Source organism: Mytilus galloprovincialis, chromosome 1 (assembly GCF_965363235.1).
Source record: "Mytilus galloprovincialis chromosome 1, xbMytGall1.hap1.1, whole genome shotgun sequence".
Lineage (NCBI taxonomy): Eukaryota > Metazoa > Mollusca > Bivalvia > Mytilida > Mytilidae > Mytilus > Mytilus galloprovincialis.
Window position 1 is genome coordinate 77,037,155 of NC_134838.1, and position 20,525 is coordinate 77,057,679.

At 29.2% G+C, this 20,525-nt stretch overlaps 1 protein-coding gene across 1 annotated transcript in view; it reads right to left on the reverse strand.

Annotated features, from left to right (window-relative positions):
* Positions 1 to 11,449: 11,449 nt before the first annotated feature.
* LOC143043682 (receptor-type tyrosine-protein phosphatase epsilon-like) overlaps positions 11,450 to 20,525 on the reverse strand; it is a 28,352-nt gene continuing 19,276 nt past the window's right edge. Inside the window, exons 16-26 of the mRNA XM_076216058.1 lie at positions 19,727 to 19,864; positions 18,994 to 19,139; positions 18,275 to 18,410; positions 16,855 to 17,004; positions 16,419 to 16,518; positions 15,980 to 16,053; positions 15,390 to 15,515; positions 14,877 to 14,987; positions 14,096 to 14,247; positions 12,556 to 12,691; positions 11,450 to 11,618 (exon numbers count right to left, since the gene is read on the reverse strand). Coding sequence (XP_076072173.1) covers positions 11,547 to 11,618; positions 12,556 to 12,691; positions 14,096 to 14,247; positions 14,877 to 14,987; positions 15,390 to 15,515; positions 15,980 to 16,053; positions 16,419 to 16,518; positions 16,855 to 17,004; positions 18,275 to 18,410; positions 18,994 to 19,139; positions 19,727 to 19,864 — 1,341 coding nt within the window. The 3' untranslated portion in view covers positions 11,450 to 11,546. The remainder of the gene's footprint in view (positions 11,619 to 12,555; positions 12,692 to 14,095; positions 14,248 to 14,876; positions 14,988 to 15,389; positions 15,516 to 15,979; positions 16,054 to 16,418; positions 16,519 to 16,854; positions 17,005 to 18,274; positions 18,411 to 18,993; positions 19,140 to 19,726; positions 19,865 to 20,525) is intronic.

Consider the following 20,525-nt stretch of genomic DNA (forward strand, 5'->3'; position numbering starts at 1 on the left):
AAGTATCAATTTAAAAATAAATAATTGATCCCTGGTTGAGAGATACAATATTATCTATATAAACACTCTTTTTTTTCTTGTATTTATAGGTGAATCATAGATCATTAGTAAATATCTTATTATTGACTTATCTCTTGCTATATAATAGTAAGAATGTTAGTGTCCATTAAGTAACAATTCATCCAATTACATCTGGCTACGTCACGATACCGAATTTCAGGATCAAAATATCACACTCAGAACTACTAAATTCCCTCTGATATATCAGCAAACAGAAAATAATAGAAAAAGAAAAAGCGCCTCTACCATTTCTTGTTAAGTACTTTTGTTGTTTTCGATAAATATTTACAACTGTAAATAAGTTAATGCAATATACAAAGTAGTCATGTCTTTAAAAGTAGGAAAAAACAAAACATAAGGTCAATTGAATAAAACAATATTAATATATAAACAAGTGAATAGTTTGTATTTTAGAGACAAAAGTTCAGTGTATGCATATGAAAATATTTTTATTTTCTGATTGATTAAAATCGATCATTATCTACCCGTTTGAACAATACATTAACGAAAAAACTTCATTAAAAAATCATCTCAGATTATCTTTATCCTTGGTTGTTATGAGATCTACTTTTTTTAACAGTTGTGCCAACAGTGCGCACTTTAAGGTCCGCGTGATTTATATAAGAACACTGTTCATTAATGATGGGTTTTGTTTTGTTATAGATTAGGCAGTAAGATTTCTCATTTGAATTGTTTTGTATATTTCATGTCAAGACCTTTTATAGCTGACTGTACGGTATAGGTATTTCTCCTTGGTGAAAGCCGCATAATTGCATATATTTGCTCAAATCCTTTTACTTTGGCAATCATACATCATCGTCTTACTTATTGTAAACAATATTCAATTATGAATAATACAAGTATAAATAATTATACATACATTCACAATTAGGATTCAGAAACAAGCAACAAGTACTGATATCGTTTTACTTGTATGCCATTAGATATGTTCGAGTTTTATCATTGTATTTTAGTGTTGATTGTAGGCATAGAAGAGGGGCGAAAGATACCAGAGGGACATTCAAACTAACAGACCGAAAACAAACTAACAAGGCCATGGATACATAAGAAAAAGACAAACAAGACACAAAACAGAAAACTACAGACTAAGTAACACGAAGTGACTTCAATGTTTCAGAAACAATGTATCTGGTCCGAGACCACCATTATTTCGTAGTGCATTTCTTTTAGAACAGAAATGAAAATAAAAAAAATCCCACCTGCGCTTTCTCAAAGAAACTTTGACAGTGTGTTGTACTACTTTTGGGACAAATTATATCAAAATTATTGAAAACTTCATAGGCTCTAACTCAAAATATGGACAATTTTATGTTTAGGGCGTCTTGAAATCTTTTGACAGCTTCCGAAGTGCTACTTTTAAACCCTTTTCAGCTGGACCAAATCACTTCTTTCCTTTAAAATTCATGTACCAAATTTTTTTACAGTGTAATTTCACCACCCTACTTGCATTAAACATGGAGTAATAAATTTGGAAGGGGTATAAAAACTAATGGCAAGTTACTCACTGTCAACACTAGGGACTATATTTGTGAACAACGAAAATCAAGGGACGACAATTGTGGTCTCGGACCATCTTACGAGTTTGATATTTGTTTGGCATGTGGTTTATTATATCGAATCTTAAATTACTCAAGTTTAGACAGAAGTACCAAATTAATGACACATTGGAGTCATTGTTTTGACTTTTTAATACAAAATAAATTAGGCATATTTTTGTGTTTCTTTGTAGATTAGATTCATTGTTTATTCGGTTGGTGTCGTAGTTTGAATTGAAACTTCCAAGTTGTATACACAATTAGGGTTAATATCAAAATTTTAAATAAAAACATTTTAGATTCCAATGAAAACATAAGATAACGGTGTCTACAAAAAAACAGACTTCAGTGTACCTAAAAAAATATATAAAATAATAAGTACAATGTATGGTTAACATGAGTCGACATATTTTGAGTGTTACAAAACATTACTTACACTGGGATGTAACGGCCAACAGAATGGTCGTTTGGATTACTAGAAATATTAACATATCAGCGTTTGTATTATCCGACAGTCTGAACTAATATCATCTTCAAAGTTATGAATAAGTTGATTGTTTGAATAAACAACAGTTCTTTTAGATAAAAATGAACTAGGAAGTAAACTATATTGAATGATATGATAAAGTCAATAGTTTATTGTTTGAACTGAATTTATATTTACAGTTCTTCCTTGTATGTTATATAATTCCTTTAAACGAGATTAAATGTATCAATGTTTAGTTTTAGACAACTATCATAACACAGCATGAATGTAGTGTGAAAAGTAAAATCACAAATACTGAACTCAGACGAAACTCAGATCGGAAAGTCCCTAATCATATGTCAAAATCAAATGACAAAACACATCAAAAACGAATGGACAACAACTGTCATATTCCTGACATGGTACAGGCATTTTTAAATGTAGAAAATTGTCGATTAAATCTGGTTTGATAGCGCTTAACCTCTCACTTTTAACGACAGTCTCATCAAATTCCGTTATATTTACAATGATGCGTGAACTAAACAGACATAATAATACTTGATATCATCTATATAAATATCTCATCGAGAATAACGCAATCTAGAGAACCGAGAATTGTTTTTTTAAATTCTGTCTTTTTGGTTCCCTCTTTCTAAGCATTCCTATACATGAAACGGGTATCAAAGACTAAGCCTTTTTATATCAGATATATGCGTGATATAGTTCTAAACATAGAAATGACAATGAATGGAACCATTTTATTCTACAGCGTTATGACCTCTTAGAGTTAGGCATAGTTTCCCTTATAATTCGTGAAACATCTTTGCAGACAATTGTTTTTTGGATTCGTTATTCATACGTTGAAATATAATCATACATTTTCACACTGTATATCGTAAAGACGTATCATATGGCAACTAAACAGTGTAAGGAAATCACGAAAGATAGGAATGTCATAATTTTTCAAGTAATTATAACTTTTTAGTAACTTTGATTTCGCTAAATAGTAAATATATCATTTCTTTTCAAATGTCCTGAAAAAGCTTGCGGATATTTATTTTATATATTTTCAAGGCAAAAATAACTAATAAACGCATCATAAATACCAGGATTAAAATCAGAAAATATTTCTATCTGAGCAAGAACTCAAAAGTAATAACTTTACAACTGATAACTAAATGTTAGATTTCCTTTAAACTTATTTTAAATATATATTTGACTGCGTCGATATTAAAGACGTATGGCATTAAATTTCGACGTCAGAAAAATGACGTTCGAGGTGAAAATATATTCAATGATAAACAGTTCCTCATAAATTGCTGCTATATTTGTTTTGTATGAATGCTTTCTAAACTTAAAGGACAAGGCATGATATGGATATATTTTGCAACTGAATACGAAAAAAATCAAAAAAAAGAAAAGAAGAAAATCCACCAAATAACAGGTTTTAAATATTAAGAATTTACGCTTTTTAAGACCAGTATTTATTTCATATATTTTGTTCCTAAAGGATATGCTCAAACCAATAATTATATATGTTATGTGAACAAGTTATCATTTTGTACAACTGTACAAAAAAAATTGAACAACTTATGATTTGTATTTTAACTTTGTAGCAGTTGTAATTTGTACAAAAAGTGTTTGTAACAAGTTTGATATTACAGGACATTACAATATATATCACCAGTTGTTATATTTATATATTTTGTCCTTGCAGGAAATGTCTCACCAAAAATTATATATGTTGTCATTTTGTACTATTGTACCAAAACATTGTACAACTTATAATTTTAATTTTAATTATGTACAAACTGTTACAGGTTTTAAATAACACGACATATGAAAAGTATTTATATTCTTATATTTTGTTCCGAAATTTAACCAATTTTAAAATAGTACATGACTCATACACGTTTTGTGAGATCAAGAATGGATTTAAGAATTTTTTAGTTTTTTTTTCTGTCTATATACTACCACCGAAATCCATCTGTGAAGATATCTTCTGACATCAGACAATTTGTAGCAAATAACGAATGCTATTTTTAATGCGACTGTTGCGATGAACAAAAAGGGTTTCTTTTTGCTACATGTTTACAAATCAGTTTTGTCTCTTATTGTACAGGACGACCTTTATGTAAACATATACTTGTCTGTATAGAAATGCATTCAAACTTTAAAAATTACCAATATTAGTTGTAGGAATACATTTAACTGTTCTTTGAACATTTTAATCTGTATGACTTACCTTTGATTTTGAGAGTACAACAGAATAACTGATAGTTAATATTTTCAATTCAACTTACCTGATCTCATTTTAACCGTGTTGTGAGACAACAGGAAATTTTAAACATTGTAATAATTCAATTGAATAACTAGGGCTGCATTTTTTAAATCTTACAAGTGGTAAGAATTTAATTAAGTATTTGTCTGGTCTGTCTGTCTGTCTACACAACGTGTGAACACATACATTTAATATTTTTGTTATACTACACGGGTGAATTAAGGAAAGATAAGCATGATAAGTTCGTAATCTATCAATAAAAACAACGACTTTACAATCTATACTGATTTTGGCTTCAAACTGGACAAATGATAACCATTACAAAGGGAAAGACGACGTACCTTGTTTTTGAGTTTCACTCGAAAAAACATTTGCAGACAAATCTTATTTTTATAGATTTTCTAAGCAGTGTAGATTTGAAATCAACAAGATTTAAACCTATATAAGTCACGCATATATTTGCATGCTAACCTTATGAAGATTTAATTTTTTATTTAATGAAAAATAATTACCTTCTTTTCTAAATCTATTTGTTTACAGTTATTCCCCAAACTTATTGACACGGAGTAAGTCTTTAAGCAGAGGTTCTATTTACTAAGATTTATAATGGGATGATTAATTTGACACTCCTCCCCTTTCGATAACAGCAGTTTACCCCTGTTCAAAAGTAATAAATCGATTGAGAGAAAACAAATCCGGGTAACGAAATAAAACCGAAGGAAACACATACAATGTAACAGAAAAACAATGGAACAACAGAAACCTGAAGTTCAACAAAAAGAAACACCAACATACATAGAAACGGACTGTTTGATAACAATTGAAATATTCCTGACTTGGTACATGACATTTTAAGAATGTCCATAATGGGAAAATATAGGAAAAAAACAGCAAGCATAATATATCTTCGTTACAGTTTCGTTACTTTTTTTTGGGGAAAAGGGGTAGGAGAACCATGATGGATCCGGAGAGAACAATCCGAGCTTCGGTAGGAGCAAAGACAATCGAACCTTCATGTAATATAGATCGAAGTCGAACACACTGTTACGAGCGGAGTTCGACTTCACAATCTTAGTGTTGACAAGCTAGATATAACCGTTGTTGGTCTATTTAGACCAACAAGGTACTTGAATATTAAAACAAAGGTCTATATGAGTTTGAAAATACAAATGGTAGAATTTCAAAATTTATGTCTTAATGAATATCAAGCTGTCGGAGACGGTACTGGCTGTTTCAATTTTGAACATTTTATATATCTTTTTTTTTTAGAAACCGGAATCAAATAATTCGCATGTTCCTTTTCCATGAAAGGAAATGTCAAATAAAAATATACATGAAATGAATAATAATAAAATAAACTTGCTGTTGATAAATATTAGATTAATTATCTTTCCTAGTAAAACGAAAATAATGATTTATTTTAATGACGTTTATCGCAAAATTTTCATTTTTATTTTGATAATGTTGAATAAGACGTTGTCAATTTTTGTTGATCATAGATAACCAATTGAAACAGGTAGGTTGATAGTTTTAGATAGACGAATATGTCAATGTCAAGAATTAGGTGACAAGTTTTTGAATTTTAGACGACTCAATATAACTGTTTTTGGAGTCATGTTATTGTAACAGGGTAAATGTAATTAAATGGTGTAAATTATTAACAACAACACAAAAAAATAAGTAATATTAGAAATATAATTTTAAAGGTTAAAAATGCACTAGCAGATCTTCCTTGAAGGAAGTAAAACAATACTAAGATTTTCAACCTTCCCTTGAAAACATATATTGATTTTGTTTAGATTATTCATTTTTTTCCGCAACTTTTGTTACTGAAATGTTGATTTTGTTTCACACAATATAGATATGATAACATCTTAAGGAGTTTTCTACCCTTATATATTCAAATTTAAGTGTTTTGTAAGAAAATCCATCAACATACTTATATTTTTTTTAATCTGATATACATGGCTATTAACTTTGGTATTGAGTTCATGGTTACAAGCCGATTTGACGTTAAAAATGTTTACAGTTGCTTGTTTTATTACATGTAATTAGAACTTCATCAAAAAGAAGAAAATATTTTGCACATCAAGGCCAAGTTTTATATATTTTGTTCAAACCAATTCGATAAAAGTTATAAGAATTATTTTCCATAGGATGCTTCGAATAGGAAACGATTAAAAATATGTTCAAGACTGTTCAACACTGTACAATACATTTTTATTAACTTTAATGTCACATTCAATAAAAAAACAAAAAACAAATAGAAAAGAAAAATTATGAAAGTAACATTAATTATAACAACGATTTGAATAATAATAATAGTAATGAGTAGAATAATATAACTTTGTCAAATAAAACGGTTAATGTTCATTTCAAAATCACATGTTAATTATGAATTGCATTGTGATAAAAAAAATTAAAATTAAAATATGAAGCATTTGGATCCTCATCAGGAATGTATTGTTTAGATATTGCTTTTTATATATTTGATGATTTTTCTTCTCTCTTCTTCAAAACACGCACTCTCTGTCATCATTATCGCAAATATTTGTCCATTTGGTTTTCCATGAGATACCACCATAATAAACATAAGACATTTTATTTTCATATTGACCAATGTATTCGAGTAAAGTATTAAAGTGTAACCTTTGAAGAATATCAAAAATATGGCCACGACGGATTGAATTTTCGAGAACATCTCGTGTGTGAGAGGTCATATGTTTTATCAACAGTTGAGTAATTGAAAATTGAAAAAAAGTGGCTGCTTCAATACTGCTAAACACTAAGTATTCAGGATTTAAAGCAAAAATCAGTTGACAAGAATGGAGATCGCCATCCATCATAATCTTCATAAATGATAAATTATTCGGACGTGTCCTTGTAATGTCTGAATAACAAACCATTCGAATGTAAGTGCAGTTGGGTTCATTTCAAAGGTTTATCCTGAACTTAAATACTTTTAACAAAGAGATTTTCATGTATATATATGATATGCCCTATTTACGCTTGGTTTATTTATACTATTACATTTGGAATGCATATGCATCCAATGTTCACAATTGAATATATTATTTTGAACCTATATGCATATAAAGCATTCATAAAATGTTAAATATCACATGTATTAAAAATAAAATTCAGTAAAAACCACAGCTAATCAGAATATACATTGAGAAAAATATCAACATAAAATTAATGATTAACAAATTTTCATAGGTTTTATGAGCATTAAAACCAGCAGTCATGATAAAAAAAAACTTCATCTTCAATGATAAAAAATGTCTTTTGAAACCTATTTTTCTTCAAATATATACATATTTTGCATGATTCATGGCCCATTCGTGAAGATCCCCTTTATATGTCAAATAAACATTGTTACTTTTTTTTTTTTTTTTTTAATAATTATTCAGTTTATTGCACTATTGGTTGTTAACAAATACCCTGAAAAGTACAACTATCCCAGATAGGTTTATCCCTGTGTGTGAATTATCAAATGAACCAGGGGATTCACAAGATAAACTTATTATAAGTTTCAAATAAACATTGTTACTTTTTTTCTTTTTTTAATAATTATTCAGTTTATTGCACTATTGGTTGTTAACAAATACCTAAAAGGTACAACTATCCCAGATAGGTTTATCCCTGTGTGTGAATTATCAAATGAACCAGGGGATTCACAAGATAAACTTATTATAAGTTTCAAAATGTTTATTATGTATCTTGAACACGTGTGTTTTATTCATTCTTGTATGTTGGAATATTCTTAATTTATTTGGTAAGTTTTAAATTTAATGAAATAACTGTTTTGTTTTCTTTAACGATTACTTGAATGCGCTACAGAATACTAAGAAACTTGATGCATTAGCCTATTATGAGTATCAAACATTGATGACATTCTGATGGTATAAAGTTAACATGGTCAAAACATGGACATGATGGATAAAGAATGATACTTTTTTTTATACTTTGTATAAAGTATTGACAATTGTTTCGTGTTAACAGAGAAACAGTATTCATAAAACATAAATGAAAAACATAATATTGCTCTGCGAGTACATGGAGTATAATGTCTTAACTTTCACATAAACAGACACACACACATGTGCCTACACACAAACTTGGTCACAAAACTAGCACACACACACACTCTCTGTCCCACAACTACGCAATTATAAGTACTTGTACGTCTCACCTATTGAATTACATTGTGGTGAATTATATATATTTAAATGTTTCTTTCAAAAATTTACTACATTTTCTTTCTAGAGTATACTATTTTCATACCATTCTAAGAATTCTAATTTAAAAACCCTGTATACATCAATGTACTTGTGTTTTAACTCTGATGCATAAATGCTTTTGTAAACAGCAAATAAAACAATTGTTAACAACACATTAATATCAAAATATGAACTGTCATGAATTTTGTATCGAAGTATTAAATTTTGCATTGATAAAATATGTGTACCTATTTTTATTTTATCTAGTAATGACCCAACTTTAATCCAAAATTCTTGTAAAAATTCACACTCTTTAAAAAAATGATTAGAATTGTCTACTTTGTGACATATATGACATTGATTATCCTTCATTATTTTCCATTGATAAAGCAGTTGCTTACATGGCAATATATAATTGATCAATTTCCACCTAAACATTTTTAGTTTGTTATCAATTAACTGGTGAAATGTAAAGTTTAATATATCATGTAATTGATTTGAGGAATTTAGATTGAATTTTTTTTTCCATTTTATGAAACCAATAGGTGTGTCACTTTCCATACCTTTGATATAATTATATATATCTTTAGGTTTTAATGTTTTAATGCAAATTGATTTGGCTTTGTTTTTTGTTTCTAAGTAAAGATTTCTATCTATTTGAACTTTAGTTGAAATTGATTGATTTGATTTTAACATGAGTTTCCATTCCTTTTTGATTGCAGATTTCAGTTTAGAAAGTTCTGCTATCCAGTTTGATTTTTCTTTCAATTTATTTAAGATTACTTTTTGGGAGATATTTCCTTGTTTATCTATGATATCATTAATAAAAGGAATGTCACTTTCTATCCAGTTTGGAAAAACAAGACTTACTATTTAAATTAATTGATTGATTACCCCAAATAAATTGCTGTCTTATACATTTGAAATTTAACCCCTTGCTTATCTTGGAACTATTATGTACTTTATACCAACTTTTTAAAATTTCAAAATAAAATTCTGGCATAATTTTTTTTAAATTTGGTATGTCATATACATTTTCAGGGTTCATGTTAAATAGAGCAAAGTTTGCTCCAAATTTGTTAAAGTAATATAAGGGTATAACCTTCCAATTTGAAAATTCTTCTGTTGTTAACCTTTTAACCTAAGATATATAGATTGATGTTATATAACTATCTATATCAATCATTTTTAAACCTCCATCCTGATAATCATTACATAGAGTAGATCTCTTGATTTTCTCATTTTTGTTTTGCCATATATAGTTAAATATTAATTTTTTAAATTGTGTTAGAAAGTCTCTCGATAAATTAGTTACTGATGCTAAAAAGGTTATGTCTGGTATAATTAATGTTTTTATTACTGTTATTCGTCCAATCATTGTAAGCTTTCTTTTCTTCCAATTTGAAATTGCTTTTTCTGACTTCCTCAAAATATTTTCTGTGTTTAATTTATGGCATTCAATTTTATTAGTTCCAAAATATACACATAAACTTTTAATGGGGCTTTTATTCCAACTAATGTTTTCATATTTATCTTTAGAATGTTTTAATTTACCTAGCCATATTCCTTCAGTTTTTGACTTATTAAGTTTTAGACCAGAAAGAGTTCCAAATTTTTCAATTAAATTTAATGCCAGGCTTATTTCTTGTTTTGATTTAAGAAAGAGAGTAGTATCATCTGCAAGTTGTGAGATTTTAAGACTATGTGTTTTAGAATCAAGTTGGATTTGAAATCCTTTAATACCTGTATCTTGTCTTATTCTACATGCCAAAATCTCTACAGCTATAACAAAAATTGTCGAACTCAAGGGACACCCTTGTCTAATACCACGAAAAATGTTATAGGTTTCAGAAATCCACCCATTATTTCGCATACAACCTTTGACACCATTATATAAAGTTTTAACCCATTTAATAAACGACTGCGGGAGACCAAATTTTAAAAGAGCTTCATACATAAATGACCATTCTTACGAGTCAAAAGCTTTTGAAAAATCTATAAATAACAAAGCACCATCTATATTAAAAGTTTCAGAGTAGTCTATGATATCTTGAATCGGTCGGATATTAAAACCAATGTACCTATTTTTTACATATCCATTCTGATCACTATTTATTATTTTTGATAAAACAGGTTTTAACCGTTGGGCTAAAGTATAGGCTATTAATTTGGTGTCTACATTTAGTAAAGTTATAGGTCTATAATTGTCTAGGGATAGCGGGTCATTTTTTTTGTACAATAAAGATACTATTCCTATTTTTTGTAATGTTGTTAATTCTTCTTTCTCTTGAAAACTTCTACAGCTAGTTCTTTTATATTATCCCAGAATGTGCGATAGAATTCAAGATTTAGACCATCTATACCTGGTGATTTGTTTAGTTTCATATTAAAAATGGCTTCTGTGCATTCTTCTATTGAGATGCTGCCGCCTAGAGAGCTTTTCTCGTCATCACTTAATTTATGATCTATTTTTGTTTCTTCAACATATTGCTTAATATTATTAACATCTGGATTTGTACTTTTATATAAATTTTCATAGTAACATTTTTCTAAATTTAAAATTTCCGATGGCTCTGTTATAATTTTGTCTTGCTTATCTTTCAATGCCAAGATATTTTTTTTTGTTTGTCTTGATTTTTCTAAACCTAAAAAGAATTTTGTGTTTTTTCCCCTTCTTCTAACCATTTGACTCGAGATCTTACTTGCGCACCTATTTTACTTCACTATTAATAATATGTTCATTTTTCTCTATTAGATGGGATTCTTGTATGAATAATATATTCCATTTTTGATGTTATTCCACAAATATTATCTCTCTCTTTTCTCTTTCTGTCCTAAACCTTGACAGTTTAAGTTACTTTTTTTTAAAGTGTCTTATTCTTATTTCCTATAAACAGGAAGAAAAACATGTCTTAATAAATTGTGTTATTATTGTCTATATCACTGTGAGGCTGCCATCATTATACATTTGCATACAACGAGTCGTTTTCTATATGGTCTTTGATACACTTGTAGCAATATTCATACTGATCCTGTGAATATAGAAAATAATTGAGAAATCTTTTATAATTGATGTAACATGTGTAAGGTGTAAGAAACATTTTTATAACATGACTCAAATCGATCATGAAAATATTTCCAAATATAACGGATACAATATATTTATTACTTATTAGATTTGTCTACCATTTGCACTGAAAATACATTTTGGCATGAGACGTCTTTTATGTTTTCGTACATCACCATCCAACAAAAACATAAACAACATTACATTTTGGTAATTATTTTAGATTTATTTTCGTGCATACCAATTTTTGTTGTTTAATGAAAACTTAAATATTTGTGGAAATTAAATTTCGTGGTTTTGGCAAAGTCTGCACTCATTCCTTTAGAAAATTTGTAATTCGTAAGACATTTAAATTCGTGATTCTTCTTTGCACACGAAGTCCACGAAAATTTGTTAAATATAAATGACTCCATAGTAGCCGTAAAGTAAACCGCTTGAGTTTTATAAAACTATGCATTGTATAAAAACTTTGAGTTATTTCTGTGTTGTTGTCCTTAGTAAGCATGTGGTAAATTATAGATGTAGCATTATAAATCGTATCACAACAAATATGATTTCCATAAATACGATAAATGGATACGAAGAGGCAAAACGCATTAACTAAAGTTAAATGAAAAGACTATTCAATGTCCTCTTGGTTCGTCATCTATTTACAAATCCCTGAACAAAAGATCTGCAACTAACTGTTCTTCAACGTAAACTAATTTTATAATTTCAAAGAATTAAAAAATAAATAAATATAAAACAATGAGAAGATTGACTATAGGTAAAATAGCTTACATCTACAAAACAATTTATCTGAACAAATGCAAATGTCTAAATAATTGAATGCGAAACTCTTACTTTCTTAACATTTCGCATTTAAGATACGTTAACATAAAAGTTATCTATTGAAAACTTACAAAATTCATTAGAAATTCGGGTCGTCTAACTTGTATTGTTCTAACCACTTGAAAAACATCAATCTCATCATCTATTGCTATTTTTTCTAAGATAAGGCGTAGAGCAAGAAATATCCCACTTTTACTACAGCCATCGCTGAAATATTAAGGTGGTGTTTCAATGTTACTATAGTAAAAACCAATAAAGTAACAAGAACTCGTAAACACTGATCAACTTCTTCGACTACCGGATGTTTATTAAATCAAAACAATATCAGTATTTGTATGAATGTCCTTTTTATATCTAACGAAACAACCAATATTCCATTTTGTGGCCATTAAAACTCATATTAATAGAACGAGTCAAGCTGAAATTTTTTTAAAATATTTTAATGATTTCCATCTAGACATGTTTAATCAAGGCTTGCAGATTTAAGAGACTAAATATCCATATCAGTTTTTTTGGAAAAAAAACCTTTCGGAATTTAAAGATCTTCAACTACGAACTTGTTGGCCTTTTACCGTTTTTTATTCTAGTGTCAGTGGAAAGTTTGTTTCAAAAATAAAAGTTGTCACTGGTTTACACAATTTTAATTCTGGTAATTTTTCCTGTTAGAATTGCTCTAACTAGCCATTTTTGGGCACTTTTTAGGTTGTATTTATGGTGACACAGTGCAGACCTATAATTTTTTACTTTTTACACATTGTGATTTTGTCTGAGAGTTATCTCATTGGCACTTATATCATATCTTCTTATTTGTATTTTATATGAATGCGAACCAATAGAGAGACATATGTCATAGGTTAACAAAAAAGTCATCATTGATTTCAGACTAAAAATTTGAACCAGTATGTCATACGAAGAAATTAAGGCATCACTGCTAACACATGTACTGTATTATTTCAATACTGTTTGACACCATAATTGACCTCTAAATGTAGTGATATAGGTTAAACACATATGTAAGTTACTTGCTACTCAATAGCCAAACCATCTACAAAGAAATCTATGTACTGAATATAAAAGTAAAATATCAAAAATACTGAACTCCGAGGAAAATTCAAAACGGAAAGTCCCTAATCACACACTTTGATATCGTAGACGTAACAAGTGATCGCCATATTAAGTTAGTTAATCCACCATTTTCTACATTTTGAAAATGCCTGTACCAAGTCAGGAATATGGCAGTTCTTGTCCATTCGTTTTTTATGTGTTTTGTTATTTGAGTTGCCATGTGATTATGGACTTTCCGATTAGATTTTTTTCTAAGTTCAGTATTTTTGTGATTTTACTTTTTAATTGTTGTTTAAATCAAGATAGCTCTTCAAGACTAAAATTTGCCTTGTTCTCATCATGCTCATTAATATAAACTTGCTAATATTTCACACAACATATCATAAGTGATATATTTGAAATAAATAAATCAATATAGTTCCAAAAAATCCGACATGTCGAAACAAGTCTTGACTTTAAATTTAAAGACTGCAAAAACAAAATAGTTACATTAAAACTTCACAACAAAGATATACATAGTTTATCGCTGAAATTTTTTGTACGAACCTGCAAACAACAGTAATAGGTCCTTTGTTTTCTTCCCAGCAATCGTTTACATTTTTCAGAAGATCTAGTATAATGTTTGAAGGGAGCATAGTATCACTTGTTCCATTTGATTCGTTTAGTGTAAAAACAGTTATTTTCCTCTCACCTTGATTCTGAAGAAAATACAATAACAAGTAGCGAGGTCTTCTTAAAACATCGATTTCTTATCAAAACAAATTATCATATTAGTAAAGCGTATAACAGAAATACTAACTCCAATGTAAATTCAAACAAAACAAGGAAGGTCCATACAAAAAGAAATATTCAAACGGTAATTATCAACGAAACTAGTGAAAAACTCAACTGTCATATTAATAACTAGGTACAGACATTTTTCGAAGTGATATTAGATGCGGATAAAGGGGGACAGTCAGTAAAGCTTCCCTTACATGAAAATTTGTGTATATCAACTCATCATAGATACCAGAATTGAATTTTTATATTAACGCTATACGGGCGTTTCGTCTACAAAAGACTCATCTTATTTTGCTATATAGTGATTAGTTTTTGTAAAAATAACCAACCAATGTGGGTACCTCAAATAACCGTATGCATGTGTTTCACCACGAATTGTTAAAAACATATATGGCGTTTTGATTGTACGACAACCGCAATGCAGACAATCCTATTATGACCAGCATTTTTTAAAACCGTTTTCGTTTTTTATGCATTTATCATTTTTGTTATTATCATTTCATGTTATTGTGGACTTTCTAAGAACTATATGTAAATGAATATTCACCTCATGAGTCAACGTAAGCTGCAGCTCATCTGGATTGGATGCGTTTTCTTGCACAATATTGAATTGTTCAAACTCCAGAACTTCTTGTTGTTCTAACCACAAAGGAGCATTCTAACAGATATACAATTTAAATTTGAAACCAATTAGTTTTTTTTTATCAATACACATAAATATTATAAGAGTATTAACTCATGAAAGATACAAGGCTGAATAGTCGATTTGAAATATCATAGTATATATATCGAGAAAAGATTTTTAATATCTTTTATAATATTTTTAAATGTGATTGAAGATCAACGATATCATATCTATTTTTCCAAATGTTTGAATAAATCTTTTCTTTACTGGTTACTGTCAAAGTGACTTTTGTGATACGTGACCAGACACACTTATGTAAAAAACGACCTGGGAAATCTTACATAATAATTGTTTAAAAAAGCTCACTAAGTTATCCTTAAATTATAGAATAGCATATGACTGAACATACTCCCTAGTCAAGTAAGATTAACATACCACGTTTAATTGGTCTAATAAAACAACTATGTTAGATTGATGATCATAAATCATTGTCCAGAAATCAACGACAGTTTTCTCTAGAGGACATTGTGTAACTAAGAGCTGACTCTTCTCCTCGTATCCCTGGAAAAAACCCATTGAATTAGGCATCAATTAAATGTTAGAATACGGAGAAATTTAGTTTTCCATATCAGCCTTAAGTTTGGACAATAATAATATATAAGTTTTTGTAAAATGACAGTCAGAGACTGTTTGTGAAAAACGTAAGAAGTATTCTGTTGGATTGATACAAGAAAAAAAACCTCGTGTTTTCCTACCTATTTATGTCGAAAATGCTTTAAATAACGTATTTTACTTTAAATATGCACAGATCAGAAAAACGAAATATTAATATATAATAAACATGTGATTGTATGGTTCTGGTTTCCTTGTGCATAACAAATACTTGTTTGAATCTTTGAGTGTATATTTATATGTTCATGAGTTGACAAAACGTTTGCATATTATAGTGTTAATCAGCCTTTCATTTATTTAAGAACTTGGATATTGAGTATCAATATATAAAGTGTGACAAAATTAGAACTTACGGGAACAATCACAGCGTTGATGTAATCATTACGTGTTTTACCATATGACATTAAATACGGTCTATACTTGTCATCTAAAAACAAAACAAAATATAAACATTACATTTCGATTTCGAAAATGCTGTTATGCTGAAATGTTTTTGATTTAGATACAAGTAAATCGGTTCTTATTCAACATTTTGATGTGTATAAAGCCAAAGACATTAATTGAAATACTTTTTAATCTATATGGTAAATTTAACACCATTGACTAGCAAATGAAAAATATAACATTTGTCAAGTGTATTTTTCGTGCACTTGAAAGTAAACACGTGTTCCCTTTTTGTGTTAACTGATTTTGTTAATCCTAAAATAAACTTTGTGTACATTAGTTCATTTTTTATTTTGTCTAAATATTTAAATATAATATTCTTATATTAAAGAACGTACGACTACTTACGTGGAAATATTTTCTTTGCCGCATTTTTATGAATATTTTCTTTTGATGTTGCAGCAGTATATGCTGATTGAGGATACATAGGTCGCAGGGTTTCTAATCTCTAAAATTAACAAACAAATCAATGACAAGAAAGAATAGATCTTTGGTCGAAAAATCTGGCACATAACATTACATAAAAGCAATAAATGCCCACCCATAAGTACTTCAAGAGGACACCATAACAGCTTGGTTTTAATTTTTTTTTATTGGTTTCAATAAAGAATAACATTTCATTAGTGTTTCTTAAGTGATGCAATTCTTTATGCATATGGAAAAGTGATTGTTGGTCAACATAATTCGTTGTCACCGTTTGTTTCAATTTTATCCCAAATGCGGTAGCCAATTTTTAATTAATTCACTATACGTTATCCAAACCATTCAAAATGAAAAAGTATACCTGGAATTCTACTTTATACATATTCTGATTTCGTGGTACAGTTTTATGTTCTTGATCCGAGATGTATTTACAGAAATCATTCTTCGGAATTGACGTTTCTGGTACAGTAAAAAGTTCTAATAAGGCTTCAAAGACCGCTTCGTATTGTTCCTGCAATTTAAATTGAGCAGATTTAAACATAACCATTTACAAAGTAACAATTGTAAAAGAAGTTACATTTATATTACAAACGTATTTTCAGTAATTTGTTTAATATGTAGTTTTTCGTGTGCGCATATAATTGCACAATTGTCAAAAACGATTTTTTGTCTCTGGCAAACGCGGGTTGTACCAACAACTTAAACAGTCTAGTTCAAGTAGAGTCCTTATCAATGATTCCTTTATTTATGTAAACATTTTTCAGTCATATTATTAGTCTAATTACACTCATTGCTTACTATATAAGAAAGATTGTTATATGACTATGCATGAGAGCATAACGATAATTCTTGTTTCTTACTACTAATGCAACATAGTTAAGTTTCATAATTTGATCAATCTGAAACATTCTGTTTTTCTAGTAGCAATCACATGCACGGTACATGTAGGTATTGTACCAGATACGCATTTCGAGAAATCATGTACACTGCATCTTCAGCTACGTTTGGGGTTAAAAAATTCAATACCGTATATCTCTTCAGACACAATACTAAATTTTTATTATTCGTGATTCATGCTTGCTAGTTTACGTTATTGCTTTGTTTCCTTTGATACTGAGACAGCTATCTATGAGGAGATCTAATGGATCAAAGGGTATTAGATTAAGAACATTTAACCTATTCTTTAAAGAATGCTGGATAAAATAGAACACGTTACATTTGTAGGTTAAACAAATGTAGTTGAAAGAGTTACCTAATGGAGTCTTTCATAGCCCTGATTTATGATCACGTTTGGCTGAATATGTTTCTGCCTATTTTGGATTTGGCTCAGAAATTTTTTTTAGACACTTTTCTGCGTGACTGATTTCTGATTGTTCCTGTTATTATTAAATACATCCTATTTTTCTATCAACTGTTTATTGTGATTTTTTTGACTACATTTAATCATAACGCTGTGCGGACATAACAAAACAATAAAAAACACAATAAAATTGTTACAATACTTCCAATAAGGCTGGAATAATGCTTCGAATGTTATAAATGCCAATCAACTTTTGTTCCAATGAGATCAGAGCCTATTGTATTATCCTAAATCATAAACGTGGAATGCTTATGCTCAATTCATAAACGTTCCTAACTACATAATACAAGTGATTTAAGTGTTGCATGTTAGGATACAAAAAAAAAAGCAATAACGCATGCAGGAGTAGCAGTAAGGAATTATAGGTCTGTCTTTCAAACTTTAGTACAAGTATCACGTGTTTTTACATAATTATACTTACGTATGTTTGGACCATATTCATTCTGTCTTTCCTCATCATCTCGATACATTCCATAACATTAACGTAACCGACGTTCTTGCCATTTTCATATAAAGCATCAATAGCTATAAATGTTCCAGTTCTTCCAACACCAGCGCTTTAGAATAGAATACTACAATGTACTTGTATAACTGAAGAAATCATAAACATTTTATTAAAATATAAAAAAGGACGTTTTTCCTTTTAATTTTACGAAAAAAGAATTGAAAATGCATTGTGTTAGTAATGTTTTGAAAGCAGTTTTAGGTGGGGTTCATGTTGCTTAGTTTTTTGTTTTCTATGTTGTGTATTTTGTACTATTATTTGTCTATTTGTCATTTTTGTTAGTCATGGCGTTGTCAGTTTATTTTCGATCTATGAGTTTGAATGTCCCTCTGGTATCTTTCGCCCATGTTTTCAAAATTAACAGTTGTTATCTATTTGTTTCATTTGCTTGAGCTTCTGATTTTACCATTTGATCAGGGACATACCGATTTGAATTTTCCTCGGCGATCGGTATTTTTTTAATTTGACTGTTTTTCGATATTGAATTGTAAACATTATTCTAGTTGTGAGTGCTTTTTTTTTAAGAGACAGCAATTTAAACAAAGTAGTGTAACTACATTAAAATTATTTTTCTAAGTTATTTAATGAATGAAGTTTTAATTTTCATTTACGATATCTGCTTTTCATACACATACCTACAATGCACAACCATTGCATCATTTTGGTAACATTTTTCAATCTTTACTTTTCTATAAAAACTGACTAATTCTATGCTGTCAGGAACACCATGGTCAGGCCATTGTGTGAAATGAAAATGGTGAATTTGTCTTTCCTTTTCACTCTAAAATAGAAAATATTGATATCATCCGAGCTGCAAATATTTTTTTTTTACTTTGATATTCACTATAGCATCAATCTAAACATCTTCCTGGTTTCCAAATATAAAAAGTAAAAGTGTCCAAAGTATAGAGAAAAAAAAGCAAAGCATTATAAAAAAATAAAAACAAAGCAAACTGAGTAAGAAACACTGGTCCTTAAGGAGGAGTAGGCAATTTATAAAATTCCTTTAAATAAAATTGCAGATTAAAGCCTGAATAAAACATTATAAAATCTCCTCGGTTTATCACCAAAATAATCAATCTTAGTACATATAACTTTTGCTTTGTTACTCTTTTTGTAAGCTTCTTGTAATTATTGACTTATCAATCCGTTTCAGACTTTTCATAGATATTTTTTAAACCCGAAATATGATAACAGGTTACTTAAATGCATTTAGATATTATCGTTATCTATCCGACGCAGCTCATATGTAACCATACACAAATCAAAGGGGTAATTTAATAAACATTTTGATGCTGATTCGTCATAATATTGGTGGTATATAATTGAATTTTTTTATCGAGCCAGATTCGTAGATAATGAAATTACCGTGTCGTTTTTGTTCAACACTGTAAACAACCTGTACACATATACTGTATGTTTTCTTTCTTCCTTCATGGTTACTATATAGTTGTTTACTGCCAATGGTTTTGTGACTGATTTAGGCCAGTATTGTGCACATTTTATCTGAAAAACGAATGAAATCGAAATAAGTTAAAATAAAATCTCAGAGCGCTGTTATAGAAGAGTTTGGTTTTTACTTTACTAAAAGGTAAGTTGAAATCATCACTTTGTGAATTTTACGGACGCCATTACGAGTTAGTTGACTGTTATGGATTATCAGATTCACAGATGATGACAGATATGTTCCTATTGTAGGAATCGCAACCCAGTCCTCTTTCTTTCGAATATGACCTACCGTACAAGACTTATCACCGGGTTCGTACTAACACGAACAACAACACCAGTGCCATATGTGACGCAGGAATTGCGTACCATCCCGGAGCACCTGATTTCATACAAGTTTTTGGTGGGATTCTTGTTGATAAGTCTATAGATTTCTGTGATGTGGTTAGTACAATGTTTGTCTTTTTTGACAAAGCGTTGTCAGTTAATTTTCGACTTATGAGTTTGAATGTCCCGTTAGTATCTTTTGCCTATCTTTTACCATCTGATGATATAGTTGTTGCTTCCATATTTATATGAGTTGAACATGGTGAAATATTTTAGTTGTCAATTAGGACCTGACTGTTTATGACGTCTTTACAACACAATCCATAATATGTTGGTTGTTCACTGATTGATAATTTAGAATCAGATGTATGCTTTTGTTTATAAGTTATTATTG